Below are 26,948 nucleotides of genomic sequence, written 5' to 3'. Positions count from 1 at the left end.
TTTTTTTGTCTAATCTTGATCTTGATGGTTATATGATGGTTTTAGACAGTTTTGTTGGTTTTGAGATTCTATGTGATGGTTTGTATAAATGAATCTTATTAAACTGTTTGTGATCGATCAGGTTGTATTGGCCGGGTCACTGCATTTCATGCTGATTTTATATGACTGCTTTCTTGGAAACATTTTTTATTTTTGGTTTTAACTCGCCATTGTTTCCTCATAAATACTGATTTTTAGTTTTAGGAGTACTACATATATTTTCAAGTACTTACTCGATTCTTGACGTGACAATGAAATTACTATTAGATGAAATAAAAAATGAGAGTGCATATATATAACATCTAGTGATGATTTTCACTGCGACAGCCCATGTTAGAAAGTGAGCACTTATGAGTATGCATAGCAATGCTCTTTCAGTTTTAACATGCAGTAGTTTCCAAAATCTTCCTATGGACGTATCAAGTGAAAATCCAATAGTGTAACAACTCTACTTAGCTTTCCCTTAATCTGTTTTCACTGAATCACATCAATGGCTCCATTGTATTGTATGTCTTATATATGATAATGATCAATTTAAACACAGAAAGATCAAACTAAATTTTGCATGGTGCAAAAATGAACCACCTAAATGCTTGAAGTGCATTTAATGGTGTATATAAAATCACATTATTTAAATTTTTTAAAGATATGTCAACATTAACATTTATTGTGAAGATTTGGGTGAAGATGAGTAGTGTCAGTTTGCCAGTAAATGTGGGCTAATTGCTGTAGGCCTCTTCCTAAGCTGGGTTTATAATTCTGATTCATTCCCCATGGACCACAAAGAAGTGTATGAATAAAAAGATGCTTCCAACTTCCAAGTTTCCAACCCCCCCCCCCCCCCCCCCCCCCCAAAAAAAAAAAAAAGAAAGAAAGAAAGAAAGTAAAAAGACGCTCTTTGATTACCAAAAGTAAGCTTACTTAGAGAAATAAATTAAAGGAGCAAAAAACATGGTACGATAAAGTCACAGCTTAATTAGAAACGAAGCAAAGTTTCCAAGGTCCATACAATTCCTTTCCCATGAGGAAACGTCATCGCTTTCTCTTACATCAATTGCTGTGGATTTAGAGAGTAAAGCATAGCAGAGAGAGAGAGAGAGAGGAAAAAAAAAAAGGGGGATGGATGTGCTGACCAACAGAGTGGAGAGAAGTGAAATCAAGCGCGGAGACCACATTTACACCTACAGAGCGCTAGCTCTCTTCAGCTACTCCCACCACGGTCAGCAAAGTTTTGTTTGTGTCAATAGATATGAATGTGATTTCTTGCAACATGCCATCCATTTGCATGGCTTTGGCAGAGATTCATCAGAATGATTTAACATATTGGTGTGAGCTTTGTTTTGGTCATCAGATCGAGCTTAAATCATTGAATTTTTTGCAGGTATCTTTGTTGGGGCTAACAGGGTGGTCCATTTTAGTCCCGACGGAAATTTGAATTCAAGCAGTTGGATATCTTCTGATTCTAGCTTTTGTAAGTCAGCAGTGATCTGCTCTTCCTATCCTGAATGTGGATTCAGGCAACCCAACAGTGGTGTACTCCGTTCTTGCCTGGATTGTTTCCTTGGAAATGGATTTCTGTATCGATTCAAATATGGAGTTAGTCGATCATTTTTCCTTGCTCAGGTGCGGGGTGGCACATGCTCCATTGCAAAATCTGACCCACCAAAACAAGTTATCCACCGAACAATGTATCTTCTTCAAAGTGGATTTGGCAAGTATAGTGTGCTTCTAAACAACTGCGAAGACTTTGCGCTTTATTGCAAAACTGGTCTTCGGGTAGTGGGCGGTAGAAATAGAACTGAAACCGGAAACACTGGGGTTGGAGGAAGTGGTCAAACCTCTTCTTTCGTCGGTGTCCCATTGGCTGCCGTTGTTTCTTCTACTCTGCAGTGGCTGGTGCCAATTCCTGTTCGCATGGCTGCGGCGGCGGTTGGGTACGCTGGGATGTACTGTATGACCAGATATGCAAATGATATTGGCGTTCGAGAGGATGTGATGAAGGTGGCAGTGGAGGACTTGGCTGAGAACATGGGTTGGGAAGGCAACGAGGCTTATTTTGTTCAAATGAATTCTGGTATGTCCTTTCATTTATTTAAGTTTATTAATGTGAAATTCATGATCATACCTATCAAATTGCGGATGCTTTATCAATTATTCCTAATAAGTGAAAAGGAATCATCATAAAAATTAAACTTTCTTAGTATATCGTAATTTTCATCCAAATGTGAAAGGTGGTAGTACTAATTACAAATTATTAAATTATTATTTCATATTTGATAACTCAAAGTATTAAAATAGTGAGCATTTATTTGATTGTAGTGCTAGTTCCAATTCTTGATGGAACGAATTTCACAGAATGGTCTCAACAAGTTCAGTTTCACCTTGGTTTTCTGGATCTTGATTTAGCACTTCGGATTAATAAACCGCATGCTATTACTAAGTCAAGTAATGCAAAAGAAAGGATTATGTACAAGTCTTGGGAGCGATCGAACAGATTGAGCATTATGTTTATGCGAAACACCATAGAGAGCAATATTAACTTAGTTCTTCCTGAATGTGACAATGCTAAGGAGTTCTTCAAAATTGTGAAAAAACGTTTCACAACTGTGGAAGAACGTTTCCAATCGGCTGACAATTGTTTCTATGGTAGGGCACGGATAAGGCAATATCTAACTCCTATGTTGGTGTTTTTGTGGGTGATAATTGTATATGTGGTAGTTGGGTTATGGTTGAAGTAACTTGTCTATGATAAATGAGGGTTTTCTTCTTTTCTCTCTAGTGCCTCCAGAAAGAGAAAAGCAAGACTTGGGGTGGGAAGAACGGCTGACCTGGTTCTTCCCCCCCCCCCCCCCCCCCCTCTTCTATCCCTCTTCCTCTCTCTTTATTATGCCTTTTACCGGTGATTTCTTTTCTTTGGTTTTATCCATCACCTTGTCTGATTTATCTCATCTCCGCCTGAAATCCCAACACTAGCCCCTCCTCCGACGCTCCTCCGCCTCCTCAGAGCCACAGCTACAACCTTTTCGTTCAATTTTGTCATGGGCCTCTGATTTGGTTTCTTTGAAGTCCGATCTCGTTTCCCATGGCAGCCCCGCCACCTATCGCACCCATCCACCATCGTCTCTGGCTTCATCTCCTCCCTCCGCCGCGTCTCAACCATCTCCACCGCTGGGGTTGCTGATTTTTGGTTTAGGAGATTTTATTCTGCTTTTATTTGCGTGTATTTGTTGCCTCTTTGTATTTCCTTGTAATTTTCTATTCACTGTGTTCATTTTCTGGGCAAGATCCTTGATCTGGCTTTTTTTTGTATTTTTGACAGAGATTTCCAACTACTAATGGTTGGCCGTGTTGTTCTTTTCCGACCACTAAAGGTTGTATCGCCTACCCTTTGGGGTGTTGTTCCATTTACGAAATTTTGCGGTTTATTACAGCTTATATTGGCCGTTTCGGTTCGCTTGATAAGCCGAGTCATTTATTTAACTCATTTCCGAATGTTATTAGGATTTTTCTGTCGTTTTCATTTGTGTTCATGTAACTCCCCTTCTCCCTTCCCCCACTTTGAATAAAAAAAATAATAAGTAATAAATAATAAATTAAAAAATTAAAAAAAAACTTCTGAATGATAAATGCATGCTTGTGTATGCTATGAGGCTTTTGAATGTTATGGTTTGCTTTTAACAGCTTATGAATCTAAGTTAATGTTATGGTACTTTTATCTTGCATACAATATTGCAAAATCTGTTTTTGCTAAGATGCAAGTGTTAAGTTTACATCAATTTGACACACAATGATCAAGTGCCTAAGATTGTTCCAATGTGACACAATAATGAGTCATATTGGAACTATTACAAGCTCTGTACGTATGTAGGTAATATGATCTGGTCAACACAATTTGGTAAACATACACATAATTTGGGATGACACAACTTCAGGCTTGTATCAATTTTTTTGGACTTAGACTTCATTGGTCTCCATCTCTTTTGGTTAGGGTTCTATTACGTGCTTACATATACTCTAAAGTATTTACTTCTTAATGTGACAATAAAAATTATCATTAGATGAAATAATAAATGAAAGTGCATATAGCATCTAGTGCTGACTTTTACTGCCACGTTAGAAAGTGAGCCACAATGCCAATGCACTGTTCTGAAAAAAAAAACACACCTCAGTGGGGAACGAAAGTTTAGACAATAAGCCAAACCAAAATCACACAAAATTCAATCATGAAAAAGCATAAATCAAAAAAATTAACTATAAATCTCTCAAAGCGTAATATATATATATATATATATATATATATATATATATATATATATTAAAACTACCAATCTTAGACACTATCTTGAAACAAATACCTTTTTAAAATCCTCGTCATTGTTCCAAACCGTTCTCGATTCTCCAAATTGCAGCCTAACAATTCTTGAGAACAAATTCCTTTCCCCTTGGAAATGACGTGGACATCAAAATTCAAAGGTCCTCTTTTATTGGTCTAGGGAAAATCTTAAAAAAAGCACTCACATTAAAGCATTTCCAATGGAAGAACCAAATGTTACTTTTATCTAAAATGACTCTTTAAATGTTTAAAAAACCCCATACATTGGATTAGCCAAAAAAAAATGTAAAATAGATATTTGATTGGAAGAGCTAAAAAAAAAATGTTAAATGTAGCAGCGCTTCTCAAGGGAGCTATTTCATTTTTCATTGTTTCTCTCACCTATTTTCTCTTTTTCCCACATATTTTCCTTCTTTTTCTCTGCATGTTCTCTTTTTCCCAAAACTTTTCCTATTTTTCCTCACATGTTCTCTTTTTCCCAAAACTTTTATTACTTTTAATAATATTTTAATAAAATATATAGAAATGTAGCTAATCGAATATAGAGACATTTAAAAATGGCTTAGCTAAACTAGATAAAAGTGAGTTTTGAGAAGCCATTTTACATAAAAATATGGCTCCTCCATTGAGAATGCTCTTAGAAACCCTAAATATAACCAACATTAAAGGGCATCTACAGAATGCATTGGGAAACACTATAGATGCCCAATGCATTATTAAATTATAAAAAACTGATTATTTCTCCTCTCTCCTTCACATATCCCAATAATTCTTTCTCCTCTCTCCTCTTTCATTGGTTACAATGATAAAAAGAAATAGTATTTAATTCATATGGGAAAAAAATAAGACAATGTCTTGTGAAGTGTTTTTTTATAAGTAATCAAAAAGTAGTTTTATTCCCTAAATTAAGGAAAAATGGTTGATAAGCTATGCTAGTACTCTTAGAACCCATTCTTTTTATTGGATCCAGATCCCCTCCTATTGGAGGGAAAATTAGAGATTTTTCAATTATCAATCTTGACCATTCAATATTATCCAACAACTCAGAGTATGCCACGTGTCCCACTAAAATTTAAATAATAAAATATTATTTAACTTAAAAAAAATTAAAATTAAAATAAACTAATAAAAAATATCGGGTGGCCGGCCACCCCTTAGGCCAAACCCAAAAAATGCAATTCATGAGTTTGGCCCTAGGGGGTGACCGGACCACCCCCATGGCCATAGGGGGTGGCCGAAGCCACCCCCTAGGGCCAAACTCATAAATTTTATTTTTTTGGTTTAACCCTAGGGGGTGGCCGAACCACCCCTTGGGGGCGGCTGAAGCCACTCTTATGGCCCCAAGGTGTGGTCTGGCCTTAGGGCCAAATTTATAAATTTCATTTTTTGGGTTTGGCCTAGGGAGTGGCTGAACCACCCCAGGGCTATAGGGGTGGCTTCGGCCGCCACCCTCAACCAACTCATGGGGGTTTATTGGAGGCAACAAGGGGTTCCATTTTACACCTGACAACAAGGGGTTCAGTTTGTCAGTCGAATGTGGGCTAATTACTGTAGGGCTCTTCCTAAGTTGGGTTTATAATTCTGATTCATTCCCCAAGGACCACAAAGAAATGTTTTATAAAGTTTTCAAAATGAATAAAAAGTGAGCTTAGAGAAATAAAGAAATAAAAAACATAGTACGATAAAGGTTCAGCTTAGAAACGAAGCAAAGAATCCGAGGTCCCCAAAATTCCTTTCCCACTCGGAAACCTCGTCGCTTTCTTTTACATTAATTGCCGTGGACATCAAACGACTTTATTATTATTTGCAACGACCATACAATCAATTTAAGAGGAAAAGTTAAAGAAAACATGCAGGATGATTGTCCTGAACAGCAAAGCACTAGTTTAATTACATGCTGTGGATTTAGAGAGTAAAGCATAGCAGAGAGAAAAACCAAAAGAAAAGAAAAAAAGGGAGATGGGTGTGCTGATCAACAGAGTGGAGAGAAGTGAGATCAAGCCTGGAGACCACATCTACACCTACAGAGCTGCCTACACCTATTCTCACCACGGTCTCTGTGTGTTTTTCTATGATTAAGAAATGACGATCATCAACATGTTTGCAAAATTGTTCCTTATCTGATTCGTGATGCTGGGATCTGTCTTTTCTTTTATTTTTTTATTTTTTGGGGGTCTCAGAGTTTTTTTTTCTCCCCCAAAGTTTTGTTTGTGTCAATATGATCTTAAGACGTGAATGTGATTTCTTGGAACACGCCATTCATTTGCATGGATTGGGCAGAGATTCATCAAAATGATTTAACATATTGCTGTGAAAGAAATTGGCAATTTCTCAGAATACTTGATTTATATAACTCAAAACAAGTTAAGAAATTGGCAATCCTGTTTGCCGTAAAATGCTTGTTCAGCTAGCTTACCTCCACGGCTCCACATAATTTATAGTGTAATGCTAGCTAGCTCAGATCAGAAAAACTGTTACTTTATGGCTTGTGCTTCATAATTGAGTCGTTGAATTTACAAAATACTCCGATGATAATGAGATCAATATCATCAAATCTAATTACAATTAATCAAATTCTATAATATATTTTAATGTGATCTGTAGGGAATTTGCAGGTATCTTTGTTGGGGAAAACAAGGTGGTCCATTTTACAGCTCAAAAACATTTGAATTCAAGCAGTTGGGCATCTTCTGGTTCTAGCTTATATAATTCAATGATCACCTGTTCTTCCTATCCCGAATGTGGATTTAGGAAACCCAACAATGGTGTACTCCGTTCTTGCCTGGATTGTTTCCTTCGAAATGGGTCTCTGTATCGCTACGAATATGGAGTTTCTAAATCAGTTTTCCTTGCTCATGTGCGGGGCGGCACATGCTCCACTGCAAAATCTGACCCACCAGAAGAAGTTACCCGCCGAGCATTGTATCTTCTTCAAACTGGATTTGGCAATTATGATTTGCTTCAAAACAACTGCGAAGACTTTGCGCTTTATTGCAAAACTGGTCTTGTGATAGAAGGCAAAGTAAAAACAGAGGGCAGCGGCCAAAAAAAAGGAAACAAACTGGGGGTTGGAGTTGGAGCAAGTGGTCAAGTCTCTTCTGTCTCTTCTGTGTTTGATGCCGCATCGGAGGCCATTCGTTATTCTACTCTGAAGTCGCTGGTGTCACGAGCTACTGTAATGGCTGCCATGTACTTTTTGGACAGATATGCTGCTGATATTGGCGTTCGAGATGATGTGATCAAGATGGCAGTGGAGGACTTGGCTGTCAACATGGGCTGGGAAGGCCATCATGGGGAAGAAGCTGATGACACAGAGGCTTCGAAGCAAGATTTTATTACTATGAATTCTGGTACGTCTTTTTATTAGTTTATTAACATCTTTAGATTTATTAAATATTACGTACATTTAATTTATTTGTGACATAAAGGATAGAGCATCAATAATAACTTTTATGATTTTCCATTACCTTAGGGTAATTACATTTTTTTTTTCTTGAATTATCACTCATTTATAAGTTTCTATATGAATTGACACATGCCACACTCACTCGCATTGAACTACAATTTTGTTATATATATATATATATATATATATATATATATATATATAGGGGACATAATGCACATACCTATGTTTAGAAACCAAATTTGCATAAAATGCTATAAAAATTAAATTAAAAAAAAAATAGATAAGAAAGTTTTACAATACCCAAAAAAAAAAAATATATATATATATATAAAGGGGACATAATGCACATACCTATGTTTAGAAACCAAATTTGCATAAAATGCTATAAAAATTAAATTAAAATAAAAAATAGATAAGAAAGTTTTACAATACCCAAAAAAAAAAAAAAAAAAAAAAAACATAAAGCAAAACAAAAACAGATCACTGTGGTAGCCAAACCACCCCAGGTGTTGAGGGTGGTGGCCAAACCACCCCCATGTGATTCGGGGTGGATTGGCCACCCTCGAAACCCATAGGAAGTGGTCTAGTTACCCCCCAAGAATTTTTTGGAGTGGCCATTTATGATATTTAGGGATGGTTCAACCACTACCCAACGTGTAGGTGGTTCAACCATCCCGGGACTTTTAAAATATATATAAAAGTTTAATTTGTTTTTTAGCTTTTATTTAATTCTTAAGTTTTAAGTTTAAGTTTTTCAATTTTTGTATTTTTTTAATGTTTATGTTTTTTTTATCATTTGAGGTTATTTTTTTCCTTTAACGAGAATTAAAGTCTAAAAGGGAATGTTCCGTCTAATTTAACCAGATTCTCAAATGCGGCTAAGTGTGACAAGTGTCAAATCATGGGGCCAAGTTATAAGGGAGTGATACTTCATGGAGAATAATTACCTGTCTTATTTATTAGTTTATTCTATTTTAGTATTGTGATATCCACTTCGCATGAATATAATTTTGATCCGCGAAGTATAGCATTGATATTTTCCGAAATATGAATCTTTTGCTCTTTGTTTATGTTCGGCCTTATGCACGGGTTCTTGAATAGAATATTTTCCATTTCATTGAGCCAGTTCCTTATTCAAGTGGGGTGCCCTCCTAAATAAGGAACGGCCCCTCTCCTTCTCCATGGATTCTGATTTCTGTGATGCAATAGTGCTCTTGGATGGAGTTAAATGACACATAGCCACCCGTTGGTTGATTTGAGGCAATATAGGTACTCATGTTTTTGTTTCTCATCAGCAAAATCTCGTTTATGCTTTACTTGTTCCATAATTTCTTTGGACATAGAAACTTTTGGCATATTTGAAAGGAGAACAAAGCAAGATAGTCTTCTGTACATCTTTTGATCATTGATTATCTTATTTCATGTGTTGTAATTGAAACATGAATATTACTGTTAATCAATGTTAATGGTACATTATGCCTATTTGCTTTACATTGTTATTGTCTAAATTGAGATTTGTATTATGAAATAGTTACTTGATTGCCCAAAGGTGCACCACTTTTCAAGTCTTTGCTAAACTGAGATAGGATAATTAATGTGTATAGTTAATTGAGAGTTGGAAACGGATACCCGAATGTAATAGACTTACAGACTTACGGTTGCATTACTAATTATTCCAATAGGTTAAAGAGAATCACCATAATGATTAAATTTTTTTGTATATTGTAATTTCAACTAAAATGTGAAATGCAGCAATACTACTTACTATTTATTAAATTATTATCTTATGTTTGATAACTCAAAGCATTAATATAGTGAGCATTTATTTGATTGCAGCGTCAGTTCCAATTTTTGATGGGACGAATTTCTTAGATTGGTCTGAACGAGTTCAATTTTACCTTGGTGTTATGAATCTTGATTTGGCACTATGGACTGAGAAACCGACTGCTATTACTGATTCAAGCAGCGCCGAAGAAAAGGCTATATACAAGTCTTGGGAGTGATCAAATAGATTGAGCATTATGTTTATGCGAATGAACATAGCAAACAATATCAAGGCAACTCTTCCTAAATGTGGCAGTGCTAAAGAATTCTTCAAAAGTGTGGAAGAACGTTTCCAATCAGCTGACACTTCTCTTACAAAGACATTGATAACTGAACCTATCACCAAGAAATTTGATGATACACGTGGGATACATGAGCATATCCTTGAAATGAGAAATTTAGCTACTAAATTAAAGGATCTTGGGATGAATGTGGATGAGTCATTTCAAATTCTTTACGACACTATTAAGGATGAGTGGAATGTCAATGAATTGGCTAGTATACTTCTTCAAGAAGAGGCAAGGCTTAAGCAACAAGAACATCGTTCAGTTCACCTTGTAAGTCAAGGAGCCAAAACGATAGAGGTACCTGAAGTTAATGGACCTCCTCAAGTAATTGAGGTTCATGAAAAGAGACAAAACAATGTCATAGATCCACCTGAAGTTAATGGTCAGGAGATGAGACAAAACAATGTTATAGAGCCACCTAAAGTTAATGGACCTCTTCAAGTAAATGAGGTTCATGAGAAGAGACAATACAATGTCAAGTGTTATTTCTGCAAAAAGTTTGGGCATGTTAAGAAAAATTGCCACAAACGTAGGGCATGTTCGAAAAGAAAGGTACGTCTTTAACTTGCATATATTTCAAATCAAATCTTACGAAAGTTCTTTATAATACTTGGTAGATTGACTCATGTTCTACTATTCATGTTTCTAATTCGATGCAGGGCTTCCTTACTATCCAGGCCTTAAACCCAAATGAAAATTTCATATCCATGGGAAATTGAGTCAAAGTTCCAATTATTGCCATTGAGACCTTTCGTTTGTTTCTAGATACTGATTGTTACACAGATATGTTTAACACACTTAATGTTTCTTTTACTTCTCAAAATTTGGTTTCTTTGTCTAAACTTGATATTGATTGATGTGTGATGGTCGTTTCAAACACTTTAGTTGGTTTTGAGATTCTATGTGATGGTAGGTGTAAATTGAATATCAATATTCATTTTGACAGAAGCCTTCATAATGTCGGAACTAAATATAGCGTGATTAATGAGAATTCCTCCATTTTGTGGCACAACCATTTGTGTCATATATATAGAGAAAGATTAGTGAAAGATGAGGTTCTTTTGAACCTAGATTTTACGCATTTCGGTGTGTGGATTGTATTAAGGAAAAACAATGTGCTACAAGAAATGGAGAACTTCTTGAAATTGTCCATACAAACTCACCTTCTTTTGGCAGAGAAAGGCATTTTATCATTTGTATTGATAACTTTTCAGGTTACTGTTATATTTATTTGTTGCATGATAAATCTCAAGCAGTACGGATGCCTTAGAAGTATGCATCACTAGATCAGATAGAGGTAGTGAGTATTATGGAAGATACGATGAGGTCATGGGTGGTGTGCTCTAATTATTATTATTATTTTTAATTATATAGGAAATGGCAAAACTCAAAACGTATATATGACATGAATATGGGAAGCATGAAATGGTTTGTCCACTACATTTGAAAGAGTACACAAATAATAACGTGTTTAACTTAAATATTATTATCTAATAACAAATCATTCTACTTAATCGGTTATATTAGTTTACAAGTTTGCTAAAGGATACAGATTCCATTCAAAAAATTAAGTCAACAAGGATAAAATGATGGTTTGTTAAACTACTAATAAGTAGGGTTAACAATTTTTGACACAATGCGCGAACTCTACACAAACTTAATACGAAATTAAAGGATTAGCAGATTAGAGTTGATGAGTTTGGCCCATTTAATTAAATATGTTAGATTAGGGTTGACCTATATAATTTTTTATCTATACTTCAACACGACTTGAACTCGAAACGCGACATAATGGTAGACAATTATATGACCTGCAAACCCAACACGACAAAGGTTAGCATATATTAGATAAAATGTCTATTATCTAATTTAGTTAAATTGTAAATAAATTTAGACTAACTCAAAGGTGTATTTTTTTTTTTTCCTAATTGATTGGGAAATATGGTTATAAGTGTGGATTCTTACCATTTTAATCCGAAAGGAAGAGAGAATGGGGAATCGTAAGAAAAAACAAACAAAAACTGAAAATGGGGTGGACTCCTCGGTAATATACCCAAAACGAACTCAACAGTGCTACAATTAATGTAAACATCTTCTTCACGTTTTGTTCTTCCTAAATTCACATAAAAGCAATCGCACTATCATACTATGGTAACAAGTTGTTATAACATGTTAATATGTTATAGAAAGAAGCCACTTATTAGTAATAGTTTTAAAAATATTTTTCGTTTATAAAATTAAAAAATTATTTTTAAAAATTATTAACAAAAAATTTTAAATATAAAACGCTTTTTCAAAACAATTTTTAAATACAAATTTCCTTTTTTTTTCCCGAGTAGAGTAATTCTAGAAATTTCTATTGTGTCATTTTTAACTCCTTCTAAAAATGATGTGGCTATTAAAATCATCATTTGATCAAAATTCAATAATGATCAATCACAAGTTCAATGTTGATTTTAAAAGTCATATGACCCATATCATTCTTGGAGGGACTATAGAGAGACATGAGAGGGACTTGTAGCATTGGAGAGTAATGTTATAAGTCCTCCTAAAGTCATCTTAAGGTCCACCCCTGTGATGTGCCTTTTAAAATTACTGTTAAATTTAAAATATGATATATTAAACTTTGATCTATTGATAATTTTAAAAGTCACATCACATTTTGAATGATTCCAAAAAAACTCTAAAAAAAAACTTTTACCATTATTTTTTGTTTTGCGGTGGTCCTCCACTCCTCCGCACTAAATGCACATCTGATTTATCCAACAACCCACGCAAATGAAAAAATGAAAAATCTGAAATCCTCAACGACGCCGTCTTGCGTAGATTTTTGTTCTCGTTGTTATTGTTCTCTATCTGGGTATTCAATTGTAGCCTTGTAGGCTTTGTAGCTTCATTTTCATCCTCGCCACGAAGAGAGAGAGAGAGAGAGAGAGAGAGAAACTAGTACTGAGAGCTCTGCTTTTTGGTTCTTTTCTTCTCTTGAGGTTTGGTGTTCGACCCATCAAAGCCACAATTAGCAAAAACTATTCTGGCACATAAATCGGCTTCCAATCAAAGAATTTGATCCGGTAACGAAAGATTGATTGAAAATTTGGATGGCAAATCTGTACGTGAAGGCTGTGCCGCCGGCGGATCCGAATAAGAACACAGAGTGGTTCATGTACCCAGGGGTGTGGACTACGTATATCCTCATCCTCTTCTTCTCTTGGCTCCTCGTCCTCTCCATCTTTGGCTGCTCTCCTGGCATGGCCTGGACCATTGTTAATATCGGCCACTTCGCTGTACGTTCATACTCTCTTTCTTGCTCTCTCCTTCTCTCTACCTTTATTATATTTTTTGAGTTTTGGGTTTTGAAGGGTATTTATTGGGTATTTTTTTTTAAAAAAAAAAGTTGTTCAATTGGGTTGCATGTGGGTTGGATCTTAGAGTTTGTGATTGTGTTATGCTGTTGATTTTGGTATTTTTTTATGAAAGACAGAACAGCCATATTGTTGTTTGTTTTGTGTTGTTTTTTACTTGGGCATGTATTTGGCTGTGATTCTGATGATTTTGCATGAATTTTGAATTTGGCTTTTGTTTGCTCTGGGTTTAAGGTTATTTTGATGATTTGTTGTTTTCTCTTGTGGTATTTTGTGCATGAAGAAAGAAGACCCATGTTATAATATTTCTTGTTTGAAGCTAGAAGTTGCTGATTATAGGTTGTAGAGAAGTGATTGTACGTTTGATTTTGGATTTTGTATGGATGGGTAGAAAACAAGATCAGTCTTGTGAAGGCACTCTTGCAATAATATAATATATCTTACCCTGGGTTTTGTTGATAAAACAGTTGAAAGGATAATGTACTTTAAACAGTTGAATCTGATGTTTCACTTATTGCTTTTGGAGAAATCTGAACTAAGCCAAGTAGTAATATCAGACTCGGTTAATAGTTTAATGTAGTTTTATGTACCCAAGGTGTTGTCACTCAATTCAGAGTTTAGTTTTTCTTGCATCTTAAATTGTAGAATCTTTTGGATTGAAAAATTTAACCGGTCAGGTTTTTCTGAGAGTGGCTAATGATTAGGAGTTAGAATTCTTTACTTTGTTTCTTTGATCAGTTGTATTTCATCAGATTGAAACAGATCAGTGTAAACAAGGTTTCTTGGAATCCCTCCAAGAAAGGGTTGTTTGATATAAGATTTTTCTATAATGTCTTAATCCCCATGATAGCATTTATTTTCTTTGGAAGTGTATTTGGCAGAGTAAGGCTCCTTTGAGAGTGACTTTCTTCACTTGATTGGCCTTTTTAAGTAAGATCTTTACTTTGGATAACTTAAGGAAGCAGCATATCATTGTGGTAAATTGGTGTTGCTTGTGTAAGAAGAGTGGAGACATTTTACTCAATTGCGAAATAGCTAGTGCCTTATGGAACTCCATGGGGCATGCCTCGTTGAGTGAGAAATCTCTCTGCTTGTTGGAGAGAGCAATTTGGCAGTCCTTAAAGTGAAGCTATTTAGAGGATGATTACATTCTACATAATGTGAAACCCCAAAGGGTTGGCTCAGTGGTTGGATAGCCTGAGACTTTGAGTATTCTCCTCAAGGTCTTAGGTTCGAAACTCACTCAGTGCAAACTGCTTCTTAGGGCCATCAGACTGGGGGTTTGCCCCTTGAATTAATCGAGGTGCACTTGTGAGAAACTCCTTGCGAAGGGCTTGTGCACCCCCAGGATTAGTCGGAGCGAAGCTCTGGATACTCGGTGCCAAAAAAAAAAAAAAAAGTTCTGCATAATGTAATGTATTTGGAGAGAAAGAAATGACCAAATCTTTGATGAAAATAAGAGGATGGCGGTCGAGTTAAATGCCTTCTTCTTTAATACCCTTTTTACTGGATGGGTGCTTATGATTGTTTTTATATTTCTAAGGTTCGAATCCTCTTGGGCGTAAACAATTCTTTGGGGCCAACAACCAATATTACCCGATCCATGTGGAGGGGGCACTTTACACAGGTCCGAGGTTTACCTGACAGGGGTGGATACACGAAGTAGCCCTGTTTTAGAGGGATTCCTTGTTATTAAAAAAACAAAATCAAGAATATTTTTTTTTTTTTTTTCTGTATACTTGAGTGCTCCCTTGGGTTCTTAATAAATTTTGATTATATATATATATATAAAATAAAAAATAAAAAAAGATTTTTCTGATCAACAAAATAGAGCAATAGAGTTCCAAGGCACTTTGATTGATTGAAGAGATTAGAATGTCGGGAGTGACAAATAAGAGAATGTTGTTTCTGTAATTTAGATTTGGAATTCTTTGAATTGGTAATCTGAAGATAGAAAACACAATGATTCCAAACTTCACTCTTGTATCCATGCTTCACTATAAGGGCATGCCATACACCATATCAACTAACGTCTTTGCTTGTTCTCTTCTTCACCTCGTAATGGGCATCAGTTTCTAGGGAGCTAAAGCATGAATGGACCAGTGCATATAGATGGTGAGATGAAGTTAATCATGTATACATTGAGGTCTTTGAAATGTTGCTGTCTTTTGCAATTTCTTGACTGATGAATAGGCCAGATGAGAGACTGGATTTTTATCATTCAATAATGGAATATAGCAACTCATTTTTCGTTTTATACCAGCTTAAACATATTCTTTCAATGTCAATGTTGTGAGAGTTCTAAATTAAAACAAGCCCCCCATCCCACTCGAACCTAATACTTGCACAACCCCGATCAACCCCTTTACCACTGGTTTTCAGACCAAATGGCATCTGATCCTCCTTAAATAAGTGGTGGAGGGTGAGTTCACGGGCTCAATCTTGACAGGTGTGTTAGTTGTATTATGTTTTTTTTTAAATTCACTTGAGACAAGGCCAACGAAGACCCTCTTTTAGTTAAATCATGTGAAAGGCTTAAGTTCTATGTTTATTCTTCTGCTGTGTGAGTTTATGCCTTTCACTGCTAGGTCAAGTTTCTTCACTTCCCTGTATGCATGATTTACAGTATTTCCTCCTTCAGGTCACCTATCACTTCTTTCACTGGAAGAAAGGAACTCCATTTGCTGAAGATCAGGGAATCTACAATAGGTTGACTTGGTGGGAGCAAATAGATAACGGAAAGCAGCTCACACGCAACAGAAAGTTCTTAACAGTTGTTCCTCTTGTACTGTAAGTTTATTTCTATGGTATTATGCAACATGCTCAGATTTTTGTAAGTCAATTTATATGTCATTCAACCTTCGGTGTTTTTTGTGGTATCATATGCATTAATCTGCTTGTTTACTTTAAGTGTTTCTATTGTTATGTGTACATGGGTTGCGGCCCTTTGCTTGTTTGATAATATATTTTTTACTTATCAAAAAAAAAAAAAAAAAAAAGTGTTTCTATTGTTATGTACATGTCAAAAAATTTCTATTGTTATGTAAAATTATGTTGTTGTGCAGTTAAATTCTTTTAGTAAATGAAGAATTTGTTGTTGTCAAGTTAGTTCACGTCAGTTTGCTTGCTGCTTATTTTTGTGCTTAATCAGGAAAGTCTGATCTCTGTCTCTCTCTCTCTCTGTCTCTCTGTGTGCAAGTATGTCCATTTTTTAGGAATTTTTCTTGGACTTGGATTACTCAGTACTATATCCGCATTGCATGCATGCTTTAATACTGTTGAGTCTTTTAACACCATCATTTTTTTTAAAAATTGTCTATCCACCTATCATCAATATTCTTAAGTAAAGCCCATGTCTACAGTATACTCTGTAGCAATTTTTAATTCATTAATTAAAATAATAATTTACTTTTCTTACGAATTGGTGCTGAGGATAGTTGGGTAAGTGGTTTTAGCTATTTGTCTAATTATATGATAAGGATCTTTCTGATTTAGTATTTTTTTCGTTGCCACCATTGGCCTAAGCACCAACACTTCTTTTATGCAAAGATGGATGGTGCTGGTCTTAATTTATGCCAAAAGTTGCTTAATTCAAATTGCTAAGGAGATAAAGTTCGTTCTAAATTCCAAGCCAATATATGTGGTCAGTTGTTATCTGGAGGCCAACCCCATTGGTTTTTAAATTTTTAGAGAGATAAATAAGCATCACGATTGTTTTTAGTACTTCTAGAAAGTTATAATTTTTTTTGTTAGTTTTGAGAGCTTAACTTGATCCCAACCTGTTAATTGAATTGTATTGGTCAAATTGGATTAGTTATGGCAATGGTTTTGCCTGTACAGGCCAATTTCGTTCACTAATGCATGCCACAGTACATTTGTTTTTTGTTAATATGATTGACGTACACCTCATATAAGTTTCCAAGTTAAGCCAACGAGCTCTGACTGAAATGGCATTTTCCCTCCCCCATAAAAATAGGGTAAAGGATGGGGTCGTGGTTTAAGGCCCACTTGGTGTGTAACCTACCAATAAAGAAAAAAGTTTCCCAGGTTAAGACCTGCATTCGCCTGGTTGGAAGGACAGTTTAATAATGAGTGAGGTGTGTAGACATGATACTTTTGTTTGAGCCCCTCCTTTTGGCAAAGAATGTGTAGTTCACTATTACTTTTGTTCTCTTTTTGAATCACACTCACATGTATATAAGCATTTATCACCATCTATTGTGCATATAACTAGTGTTTTATTCCTGGAAATTTGACGTCAAGGTGTGAAAAGATCACTCGCAAGATGCTCGTTGTAAATCACGAGAAACCCTCCTGCAGTTTTGCAAATGAAGCATCTACCGATTTAAGTGAAACATTAAATAGAAATTCAATGTTCTGAAAATATTTTCCTCAATTTGCGAAATGCTAGCAGAAACTAGAAATCCAAAGTTCTTATTGGAGTTTATATTGGAATGGAGTCAAAAAAATTCATCTTGCTGACAGTGGGTCCATGTTTTGTTTAAGGTTGTTTAATTGTGATGCTACTACCTTGTGAAATGTTTTTATTTAGCTACTCATGCCAATTACTTGGATTTTGTTTGTGAAAGCTGCAGTAGAATCTCATTGATTCTTCTTTCTTTTAATTGACAGGTACTTGATAGCCTCACACACGACTGATTACCAGCACCCTATGCTCTTCTTCAATACTCTGGCTGTGATTGTGCTGGTTATTGCCAAGTTCCCCAATATGCACAAGGTCCGGATCTTTGGAATTAATGCAGATAAGTGAAGTGCGGTTTGCATCCAGGAAAGAGTTAGATTTACCTGCTTAAAACTGTTATCCTTCACATCTTCTGGTTAGAAGTTATATCTCTGTATAGAAGTCAGAACAGGAAGGATACTCAAATATGTAATGTTTTTGTGCCAGTGTTTCTTCAAGTCTCTTAGATATTGAAGAAATAGTTGTATTGAGTTATCTTTGTACAGTAGAGAAGTTTTATACATATGGATTATCATGGTGCTTTTTTCAGTGGATCACATATATTGACATTGCAATTAAATAATTGCATATAGGAAAAAATGTGCTTCAATAACATGTCTACATCTGCATACATTGTTGGAAATTTGACACCTCGTTCGTGATGAACAAGTTAGTACTGGCTTGTTCGGTAAATCAGAATTTCGAATCTTGATAATTCAAACTCACAAGAATTAGAATTTTTGAGAGTTTTTTTATATCATATTTTTCTTGTTCATATACTTAAGAGTTTGAATCTATATCATTTATAGTTAAGAAACCACCATATTTAGAAAATGAACTTTAATTATTTAAAATAATATTTTACATATTTATTTAGTAGCTATAGAATAAATAATTTGATCCTTGTGGATTATATTTTACTTGGCAAAAATAGCCATAAACAATGGTAAATCTAATTTGGGAGAGAAGTAATCTCTTTTTTTTTTTTTCTTTCTTTCCTAACATGAACTCTGGAGTTATTTTTAAAGTAAAAAGCTGACATTGAGTGACAAGTGTCACTGGTCATTTATACAAATATAAGATATTATGCAAGAGTTGACAATTCCTATTCAGTATGAGGGGAATCATAGTTCTCAGGAATTTTGTCAAATGAACGATCAATTTTTCACATATTCTCAATATCTTAGATGCTGTAAAAGCATTATTGCCACTTGAACAAGCATTCTAGCACAACATCATCCATGATGTTTCCGTTGCACCCATGCCCTTGTAAACTTTTTATTGCCTTCTTCTGGTTCCTATTTCCTCTTTTCCATTTAGTTTCAACATTTTTTTTTTTTTTTTTTGTTTGCATTTGGATCTTAGATCTATCGCAATCTCTCCATCCACATAAGCCACGTTACCTTCCGCCATCATCTCTAGTTACCTTTCTTTCTACTTACGTCCGTCATTACAGTGTATGCCCCACACTACTACATTATGCATGTGTGGGCTATACGCACCACCACCTTCCTTTGTTTATCTGGGTAGATCTGACGAATCTTTACCCTTGCTCCTTCAACTCTCTTATGATGAAGTCCTTTACTACAAAAAAAGACTTCAAATCCAGATCTGCACCTCAAGTGACACTAATTTTGTGGTCATCTATCTCTCGGTCCAATGTTGTGACTTATTATCCACTTGTAGATATATCACTTAATTAACCTTTACAACTCAGTCTATAGTTGATCTGAAGCTAAGAACCTTTTAGGTACCATTCATGACACCCATAAATTTTTATCATGGGACGCTACAACAAACACTATTGGCAGCATTATTGCATACTCCTTCCATATTCTTGAGGATCCTCTTTGAGACTCTAAAATAGATATCTCCATATGGTTAGTGTTATTTTGTTGGTGTTTGATTTGGTTTCTATAACTTGTACTCATTAATAATAATAATAAGTAAAAGATGCATTGTAGCACACTTCTCAAGGTTTTCATCCAATTAACCCCCCAACAGTTTATCAGTACTTACTCCGCAAGTACTCGTAGTCCAACTCTGTATTTAAAGCTAAAATAATGATAAGGACTGGGATTCGATTGAGATTAGTGTAAACAAACCGTTAAATGTCGGAATTTTTAAATTTTAATAATAAAAGAAATATTATCCATTTAAAATTAAATTAGCAGAAATAAAATAGATTAATGTCTTATTCGGCTTAAGGGAGACGGGACGGAAAAGGAAGACTTTTAGTTACCTGCTCTCTACATTACTGAAAAAGTGAGATAAATTAGCAAAACAAAAATGAATCGATTTGACTTATATATACATATATAAATCCACAAATAGTTTTTCAACACGCTTGCCGAGAGGAATGTTTGGTGGTCCCGGGAAGACGTGGGCTTATCAGAAATATCGTCGTAGCAAGTCTTTCTATATATATATATATATATCTATTTGTGTTTTATTTTTGAAAGCATGTGGTGGATGACATGCAAGTAATTATCATCATTCATCTTCCACTCAGTGGGTCTCTCCAATATTAGGTTTGCTTTTGGTTGGGGCAGGTATGCTGGTTTTTTTATATGTACAATTTGCTTCTTTCTACCCATTTAATATTTTGTAATTTCTCATCAGCTCTCAAGGTTCTTCTTCATGCCTGCCTGCCTTCTTGGTTGAAATATCTCATACCAGTTGGAGTGGATGAATTTGGTAATTCAGACAGCAAATATGAAAGACCTTTTATAAAATTTTTTTGTCTAACCAGGTAAGCGAACATTTTAAACCGCCTCTCATATTTGGTGCGTGAATTACTAATAATTTGAACAACAAAATTGCTAAAATCTCTCTACTGAACATGACATTAAAGTCGAAAAGAGCACATGCAACGCCATCATATCAAATTCCAACTAAAGCAAATGTGTTTTTTGTTACAAATTCTCACAAGTCTTTAGAAACAATTCCTGAAAACAAACAAAACTTCTGATAAAACTACTTCTGACGACAGAAGAATATATGAATACTGGCCATGTTCTCCATGGAAAAGGGAAAAACCAACACAAGCCCTATATTCACCTTTTCTTCTATCCTCTAGAACCCCCACCTGTGACTGACTAGCTTCAAAGAGAGAGAAAAAAAAAAAAAAATGAAAAAGCAAAGATCCCATATGTATTCTAAGTGTTAGTTCTGGACAACCATAAAACAAGTAACCAAACCACCTAAAAAAGACATGGAATTGCCCTCATTGCATGTCTCTTTTATTTACCAATATCCCCCATTTAACATTGCACTCCAATATCCAGTTGAAGTACTCCCTTGTCCCTTATTCTGCTCAACTTCATTTGTGCTTGAAATATTCTGCTTAAATTGATCTCCAAGAGGAAACAAAAGCTTCCCACTATTCTCTTGAACCCCATACCTACTTCCCAGCCCATCAACAGAGAAACCTGCAGGAGTAGGCTTGAATTCTTGGAAAGGAAACGCCCCTGTTGAGTAGAGTGTACATGTATTTGAATCGAGCATTGGTGGAGGCATATAAGAAGAATTCAAACCCCTTGGAGCAATTCCAGTTCTCAGCACCAAATCTGAAAAAGGACTAGTGTTTTGTTGGTTGCTGCTGCTGTTTTCAATTTTGGGCATTTCAAGATATTGGGATACCCCATGATACTTCTCTGTAGCTGGGTAAGCCAGATTGAGATCTTGGCCTTCCTTGGACTTAATGTTTTGAGAAGAAAACTGTGAGATGTTTGGTGGGTTAAGATCAGGAATCTTTGAGGAAGTTGATGCTGCTGCTGCTGTTGTTGTAAATCTCTTGTTCTTTCTTGAACCTCCACCAACAGGAACGTTCCTGAGAGAGCCGCCTTCAGTCCAATACCTTCTGCAAGTCTTGCAGAAGTATCTTGGTTGGCTAAGGCTGTAGTTGTTGTAGTAACAAAACTTTGTGTTGGTTGAGTTGCATCTTGGGCAATTCAAGTGCTCTTGAGGCCTTGCCCTTCTCTCTGGTATAGGCCTTGTGCCTTCCATCGCCTTCTCCGGTCCTTCTTCCTGAAACCCTCATAAAAAAATAGAAAGATTAAGAGAGAAAGCAAGTGAAAGAAGACTGTTATACAATTATCATACGATTGATTAGTGTAAAAATTCACCTTTGTTAATTACATCATTCCAGTAATATAGCAGTATGTTAAATAGCTTTACTCGTTGCTTTATACATAAATCTAGCTAAAGGATCATTATAGAATGAATCCATAAGTCTAGGATAGATCTAACGAGCAAGATGGGATACCAATAACAAATCAAAGGAAAACATGATAAAGGAAAAAAAAGAAAAAAAAAAGTAAAAGACCAAATAATAATAACAAAAAATACCTTTTCCAGTTCCTTTTATCTGTTATCACATGAGCAAAAAAGTGAGGAAAGAAAAAGTGCGAAGCTTTCATGTTTATCTTTAAGAAAGAAAAAAAGGGTTTGCAGTGAGCATGAACATCGTCCGGCAGAGAAGTCATGGATGAAATTAAACTAACAACAATCTTAATATCAAAAGTAAGTGGAACTTGATCTATATATGTTATCCTAAATTAAACAAAATTAAATTAAAAAAGAAAAGAAAAGAAAACGAAACAACTCCACCCACCTTTGGCCATTGAGCAGTACCATCCATGAATTCAGAAGAAGAAAGGGGCAAGAAAAGCAACGGATGACTTCAGAGAGAAGAGAGAGAGAAAGAAGAGAGAGAATTCACCTCCTTTGTCTGCAGCTGCTCTTAGTTGAAGAAAGAATGTTTTAGATTGTTTGTGTGCTGGCTTTATGTGGTGGCTTTACTTTATGTATGATGAAACTTAAATAAAGATGCGTTTGTTTTGACTACAACTATGAAATACCACTACATTAATTAATGTTTTGTTTTTTTTTTTTTTTTTGGTATTCTTTTTATGTGGGAATTTTTGTCTGATTTTGTCATGTCTCTCCTTTCTTTTTCTTTAATGTTGTTGGTGGAATAATGAGGGTGTACTGTGGGGGAGGTTTCTCTTTTTTGACCTGATGATGGTGATTGTCTTTTTCCTCTTGTTTTTCCCTGCTCATATATACACGTACGTACCCTCCTTTCAGTGTTTCTCTATGGATCACTCACGAGCAGAGCAGGGTGAAGTTTCTGTTTGGATTATCATAAAGAAAAGATTTCATTGGCTAAAACTTCAACCCCCTTTTGCAATTATTTTCTTCTCTGTAGTAACTTTCCCAAGATTGCTTGCTAAGCAATATAAAAAATTAATATTCTCTTTTTTTGGGTTTAAATATTGGACGGTCTACGATTTTTCTTGTGTTTTTTTAATTCCTTTTTTGTAAATAATCCTGAAAGTTGGTAGAGATTTGGAGAGGGGGGAAAAAGAACAGAGTGAGAAGCCGTGTGTTGATGTTCAAATATATATATATATATATATAGAAAAAGAAAAACGAAAGTTGATGGAAGGAGAGGAGAGGAAGAGTGGAAAGCCGACAAGAAGCGACAAAAGAGGCGGAGGTGGAGTCCCACATAATGCGCCGGTGGGGCGGAAGATAAATCTTTGTGCTGGGTGTCCTTTTTACGATGGCGACACCTGGGGGTTTGAAATTGAATTCTTCGAATAAGCCAAGGAGCCTGAATCTCAGTGGCAATTTCAGATGGGTAGCTTTTTTTTTTTCTTTTTTTTCTTTTTTTTTTTTTTCTCCATGGCTGGCCAGCTGCCCCATCATCAAGAATTAGCGTGTCATCGAATATCATATCTAAATCATTTTACTATTCCTACGAGAGTGGTGGTGTGTTAATTGAAAACTCATTGCTTAATTACTAAGGTTTTCACTTGTAAATTACTACTAATTAATTCATCATATAGATTAAATGCTTTAATTATATTAGCCATAAACTAACGTTTTAGAAGAAACAATTGTTGCCATCATAAAATGATTTACATGCTCGTGTCTGCACGTGTCAAACAATAATGCAATGTTGCTTGTATTTTAAACAAATGCATTTTTTTTTTTTTACTATTCAAAAAAGTTGTAGACATTGGGAATTGCATAAATTCTCTTAAGTTCAACTGAATCATAACTTGATTCAATCATATCAGAACATCAGTGTAAAGAACATATAATTTTTGAGAGAGCGAGCAGAAAGAACATATAATTTTTTAAGCATGAGAGAAAATCATGAATCGAATTTTTAAGACTCGTGTTACTATTTAATTACCTTTTTCCACTTTCTTTATATCCCGTTCTCACTCCTTTGGACCCAAAGGAAGAAGAAAAAAAAGATTCTTTTTTAACAATATATGCAAAATATATATTATAAAAATGGGTAGAAAGAACATTTGACATATATAAACTTTTTATTTCATCTAGTTGATTTTGAAAGTGTTGTTTCATGCATATCATCGTGAATAAACTTTTTACTTTAATGTATCTCTTTGATAATAAAAACTAAAAAGCATGCACTTTTTAGGAGACAAGAACACCATTAACTTTCACTCTCTCTCTCTAAGCCCAGAGAGAGAGAGAGTATGTTGGTGGGTGAAAGTTATAATCTAGTTGAGAATGTGACGGGTGATGGGTTTGTCTCAAACGTGAAAATCATGGAGCTGGCTCCATTGACAGAGCTAGCTAGGTCGGTAGCCTACCTAGCTCCAATGTTCATATACATATAGGAGTAGACGTGGGTTGGACTCCTTCAGCTTCTAAATTACTTTCAAGTTTTTGAATTGATTTGGCAACATGCCAAACCATGCTCTGTTTTCTCAGTGCATAGAACACCGGATAACTCCTCATCTAAGAGCGTCTCCGATAAAAGTAGTCAAAATAGCGAGAGATAAAAAACTATAAATTTTTATTTTAATTATTTAATTTTTTTACACGCTTCAACAAATTTTATATTAAACTCTTTTTTTTCTTTAAATATTATTTTTTAATCCTTTGATGAGAGAAAAGAGAGAAGGGAGAGAAACAAAGGACTAGGAGAGAAAAACAAGACAAAAACAAATTCATATTATATTAGTAGACGCTGCTACAGAGTAAATTGCAAATTGGATTAAAACTCTCTATTTTTATTAAAGAGTTCGCTAGAAAAGCCAAATGACTCATAATAACTAAATATAATTACATATAAAGGCCTGTTGGAGATGCTCCAAGGGAAATTTGAATTTAAACTATACATGTATCATAATCATATATAATAACGAATCTAAGATTTGAATAAATGTTTTTGAGCCAAAATAAAATAGAGTCAACAAACAAAATAAATAAAAAATTCAACAAATTTTTATTATTATTTAAAAAATATCAATGTGACTTATAATTTATTTTGTTACGCCTAACGTTTAGTTTATTCAATTTTCCTCCACGAGTTTTCATATTTTGAAATTGTTATATGGTTCCAAATTGTTTTTTTTTTTCTTTCTTTCTTTTTTTGAATGTTAACAGTTGAAAATGTCAATGTAAAAATTTGATTACATACCGAGAAATTGTCACAAAAAAAAAAAAAAAAGCCGACTTTTTGCTCCATTCTAAGTAATCTTTCCACTGTACACCTCTCATGCTCTAAAATAAAATAAAAAAATTAAAAAATAAACTAAGCAATTGATTTGAACTTTAATAAAACACCTATGGTGGAATGACAGTCAACAGGAAAATCAGCCTAATCTGCATCGCATTAAGCATAAAGCATTTAGATGTAATGAACTTTTGATAATATAATTGAGACCATGAACAAAGAGTGTCATTCAACTAAGGACACAAATTTCTTATAAATTGGTTTGTAGTTGCATACAATTATACAAACTAACAGAATAATGTTAGAAGTCACTCTTGTATTTTTATTGTGTCACTTTAAAAATGATGTGACTTTTAAAATCATCATTAAACTTGTGATTGATTATTATTAAATTTTGATCAAATGGTAATTTTAAAAGCTATTACATTTCAGCAAGAAAATGGCAGAGGATAAAGGAATAGTTTCGGTGTGAGGAGTATGTCTCACCGTCGGGTCAATAAAGCTTGTTTCTTTAGAGATAAGACCTACCCATGTATTCAAATCTAGTTTGCCAAGAATAGATCTGCCCCTTAAATGAAGTGTACACATGGATTGGATCGGAGGAGGTAGATATGTTTTTTATTGTTAAATTTTCAGTATATCTACGATGTTATACTTTTCATAGATTTTGGCTATGTTTTTCTATAAGAGTTTTATACTCTGAATCTCTTATTATAAAATGAAGATGAAAAAATTCCTTAAAATGACATAGAATAAAAAAATAAAAATAAAAATAAAAAAAACGCGAGTACTTCAAACTAACGTAAAAGCATGCTAACAAAACATGTGACTACATCATTAAAGTCATAAGGGCAAAAATGTCATTGCGACGGGAAAAAATTTTGGCCCCCCTCTTTTTTTGTGTGTTTTTTTTTTCGCCCTCTCTTGCTTCCCCCTTTCTCACTGACTCAGCTTCGGTTACAATTTTCAGGTGACCTCTTGGCTCTTCGGTCAGCTTCGGTCTCGGTTTCAGCCTTTAAGTTGCACAGGTGATTTTTTATCTTCCGTTTGGTTGCTGAGAAAATGAAAGTTTATATCTTTGAATGATATTAAGCTTGGAATTAACGCTATTCGTCTTTGACCCTTCGTTTTCATTGACAGTGATTGGCTCTGAGTTGCGTAAGCCTTTTCAATTCAACTTGTGGTCTGTGATTGAGTGTGTTTTTTAAATCTGGTTTTGAATTTCTTTTCTTGGTGTTTGGTTGCCGAGAAAGTGGAGGAAAATAAAGTAGAGGCAACATGGTTTACAGATTTCTAATCCTCACGAAGTATTGATTTTTTTTGTAGTGAATGTTAGGAAGTTTGTACCTTTTTGGTTTGAGAAGAAAAGAAGTGATGATTATTTCCCCAAATGATCGACGCTGATTAAACTGAGCGATTTTTTTTTATTTTTTATTCTTTCTCTTTTGAGAAACCAAGCCAAGTGTTTCTGTTCCTTTTCTGTCATTACTCTGATATGATCTTCTTTTTTTCTTTTTTAAGTTTTATCATTCAATGAAAATTTAATTTACTCCTCCACAACAATGCAATTACAGAAATTGTTTGAGATGTATGTTTCGTAGGGTGTAGCATTTGCAGATTTTTTCAATTTTGTTGTCATGGCAATTCAGTATATCTCTAGTACTTTGCTTTGATTTCAATTTTAATTGTGCTTGTAAGTGTTATATAATTTGTTCATTTAGAACAAAA

General features: G+C 34.8%; 2 protein-coding genes, 1 long non-coding RNA gene, 1 other non-coding gene and 1 pseudogene across 6 annotated transcripts; 4 read left to right on the top strand and 1 right to left on the bottom strand.

The window, feature by feature from the left end:
- The first annotated feature begins 1,158 nt into the window (after positions 1 to 1,158).
- On the top strand, positions 1,159 to 10,769 carry LOC132188595 (uncharacterized; annotated as a pseudogene). The gene is made up of 6 exons (XR_015912639.1): positions 1,159 to 1,258; positions 1,421 to 2,113; positions 2,359 to 2,773; positions 6,977 to 7,722; positions 9,618 to 10,444; positions 10,552 to 10,769. The product of XR_015912639.1 is annotated as an uncharacterized LOC132188595 (transcript).
- Positions 10,770 to 12,726: 1,957 nt separating this feature from the next.
- On the top strand, positions 12,727 to 18,265 carry LOC132188276 (ORMDL family protein). The gene is made up of 3 exons (XM_059602696.2): positions 12,727 to 13,176; positions 15,896 to 16,044; positions 17,887 to 18,265. Exons 1-3 carry the CDS (start codon positions 12,991 to 12,993, stop codon positions 18,023 to 18,025), a joined length of 474 nt encoding a protein of 157 aa, XP_059458679.2. The 5' UTR covers positions 12,727 to 12,990; the 3' UTR covers positions 18,026 to 18,265.
- A 2,312-nt stretch (positions 18,266 to 20,577) lies between these two features.
- LOC132186197 (dof zinc finger protein DOF2.5) lies at positions 20,578 to 22,509 on the bottom strand. 2 transcript variants are annotated; one of them, XM_059600050.2, is made up of 2 exons: positions 22,440 to 22,509; positions 20,578 to 21,745 (listed from the first exon to the last, which is right to left on the bottom strand). In XM_059600050.2, the coding sequence occupies exon 2, from the start codon at positions 21,722 to 21,724 to the stop codon at positions 20,963 to 20,965; it is 762 nt and encodes a 253-aa protein (XP_059456033.1). In that variant the 5' UTR covers positions 21,725 to 21,745; positions 22,440 to 22,509; the 3' UTR covers positions 20,578 to 20,962. The 2 variants fall into 2 exon arrangements, with proteins under 2 accessions (XP_059456033.1, XP_059456032.1); XM_059600049.2 differs by having other exon boundaries at positions 22,332 to 22,502.
- Positions 22,510 to 26,101: 3,592 nt separating this feature from the next.
- LOC132186202 (uncharacterized) lies at positions 26,102 to 26,746 on the top strand. Its single transcript, XR_009440729.2, has 2 exons — positions 26,102 to 26,248; positions 26,361 to 26,746. It is a non-coding gene; the product is annotated as an uncharacterized LOC132186202 (long non-coding RNA).
- Positions 26,586 to 26,697, top strand: LOC132188890 (small nucleolar RNA Z103). Its single transcript, XR_009440949.2, has one exon. It is a non-coding gene; the product is annotated as a small nucleolar RNA Z103 (small nucleolar RNA).
- Positions 26,747 to 26,948: the final 202 nt, after the last annotated feature.

This window comes from Corylus avellana, chromosome 6 (genome assembly GCF_965113065.1).
Source record: "Corylus avellana chromosome 6, dhCorAvel1.hap1.2, whole genome shotgun sequence".
NCBI lineage: Eukaryota > Viridiplantae > Streptophyta > Magnoliopsida > Fagales > Betulaceae > Corylus > Corylus avellana.
This window is presented reverse-complemented; position numbering and strand designations above follow the sequence as displayed.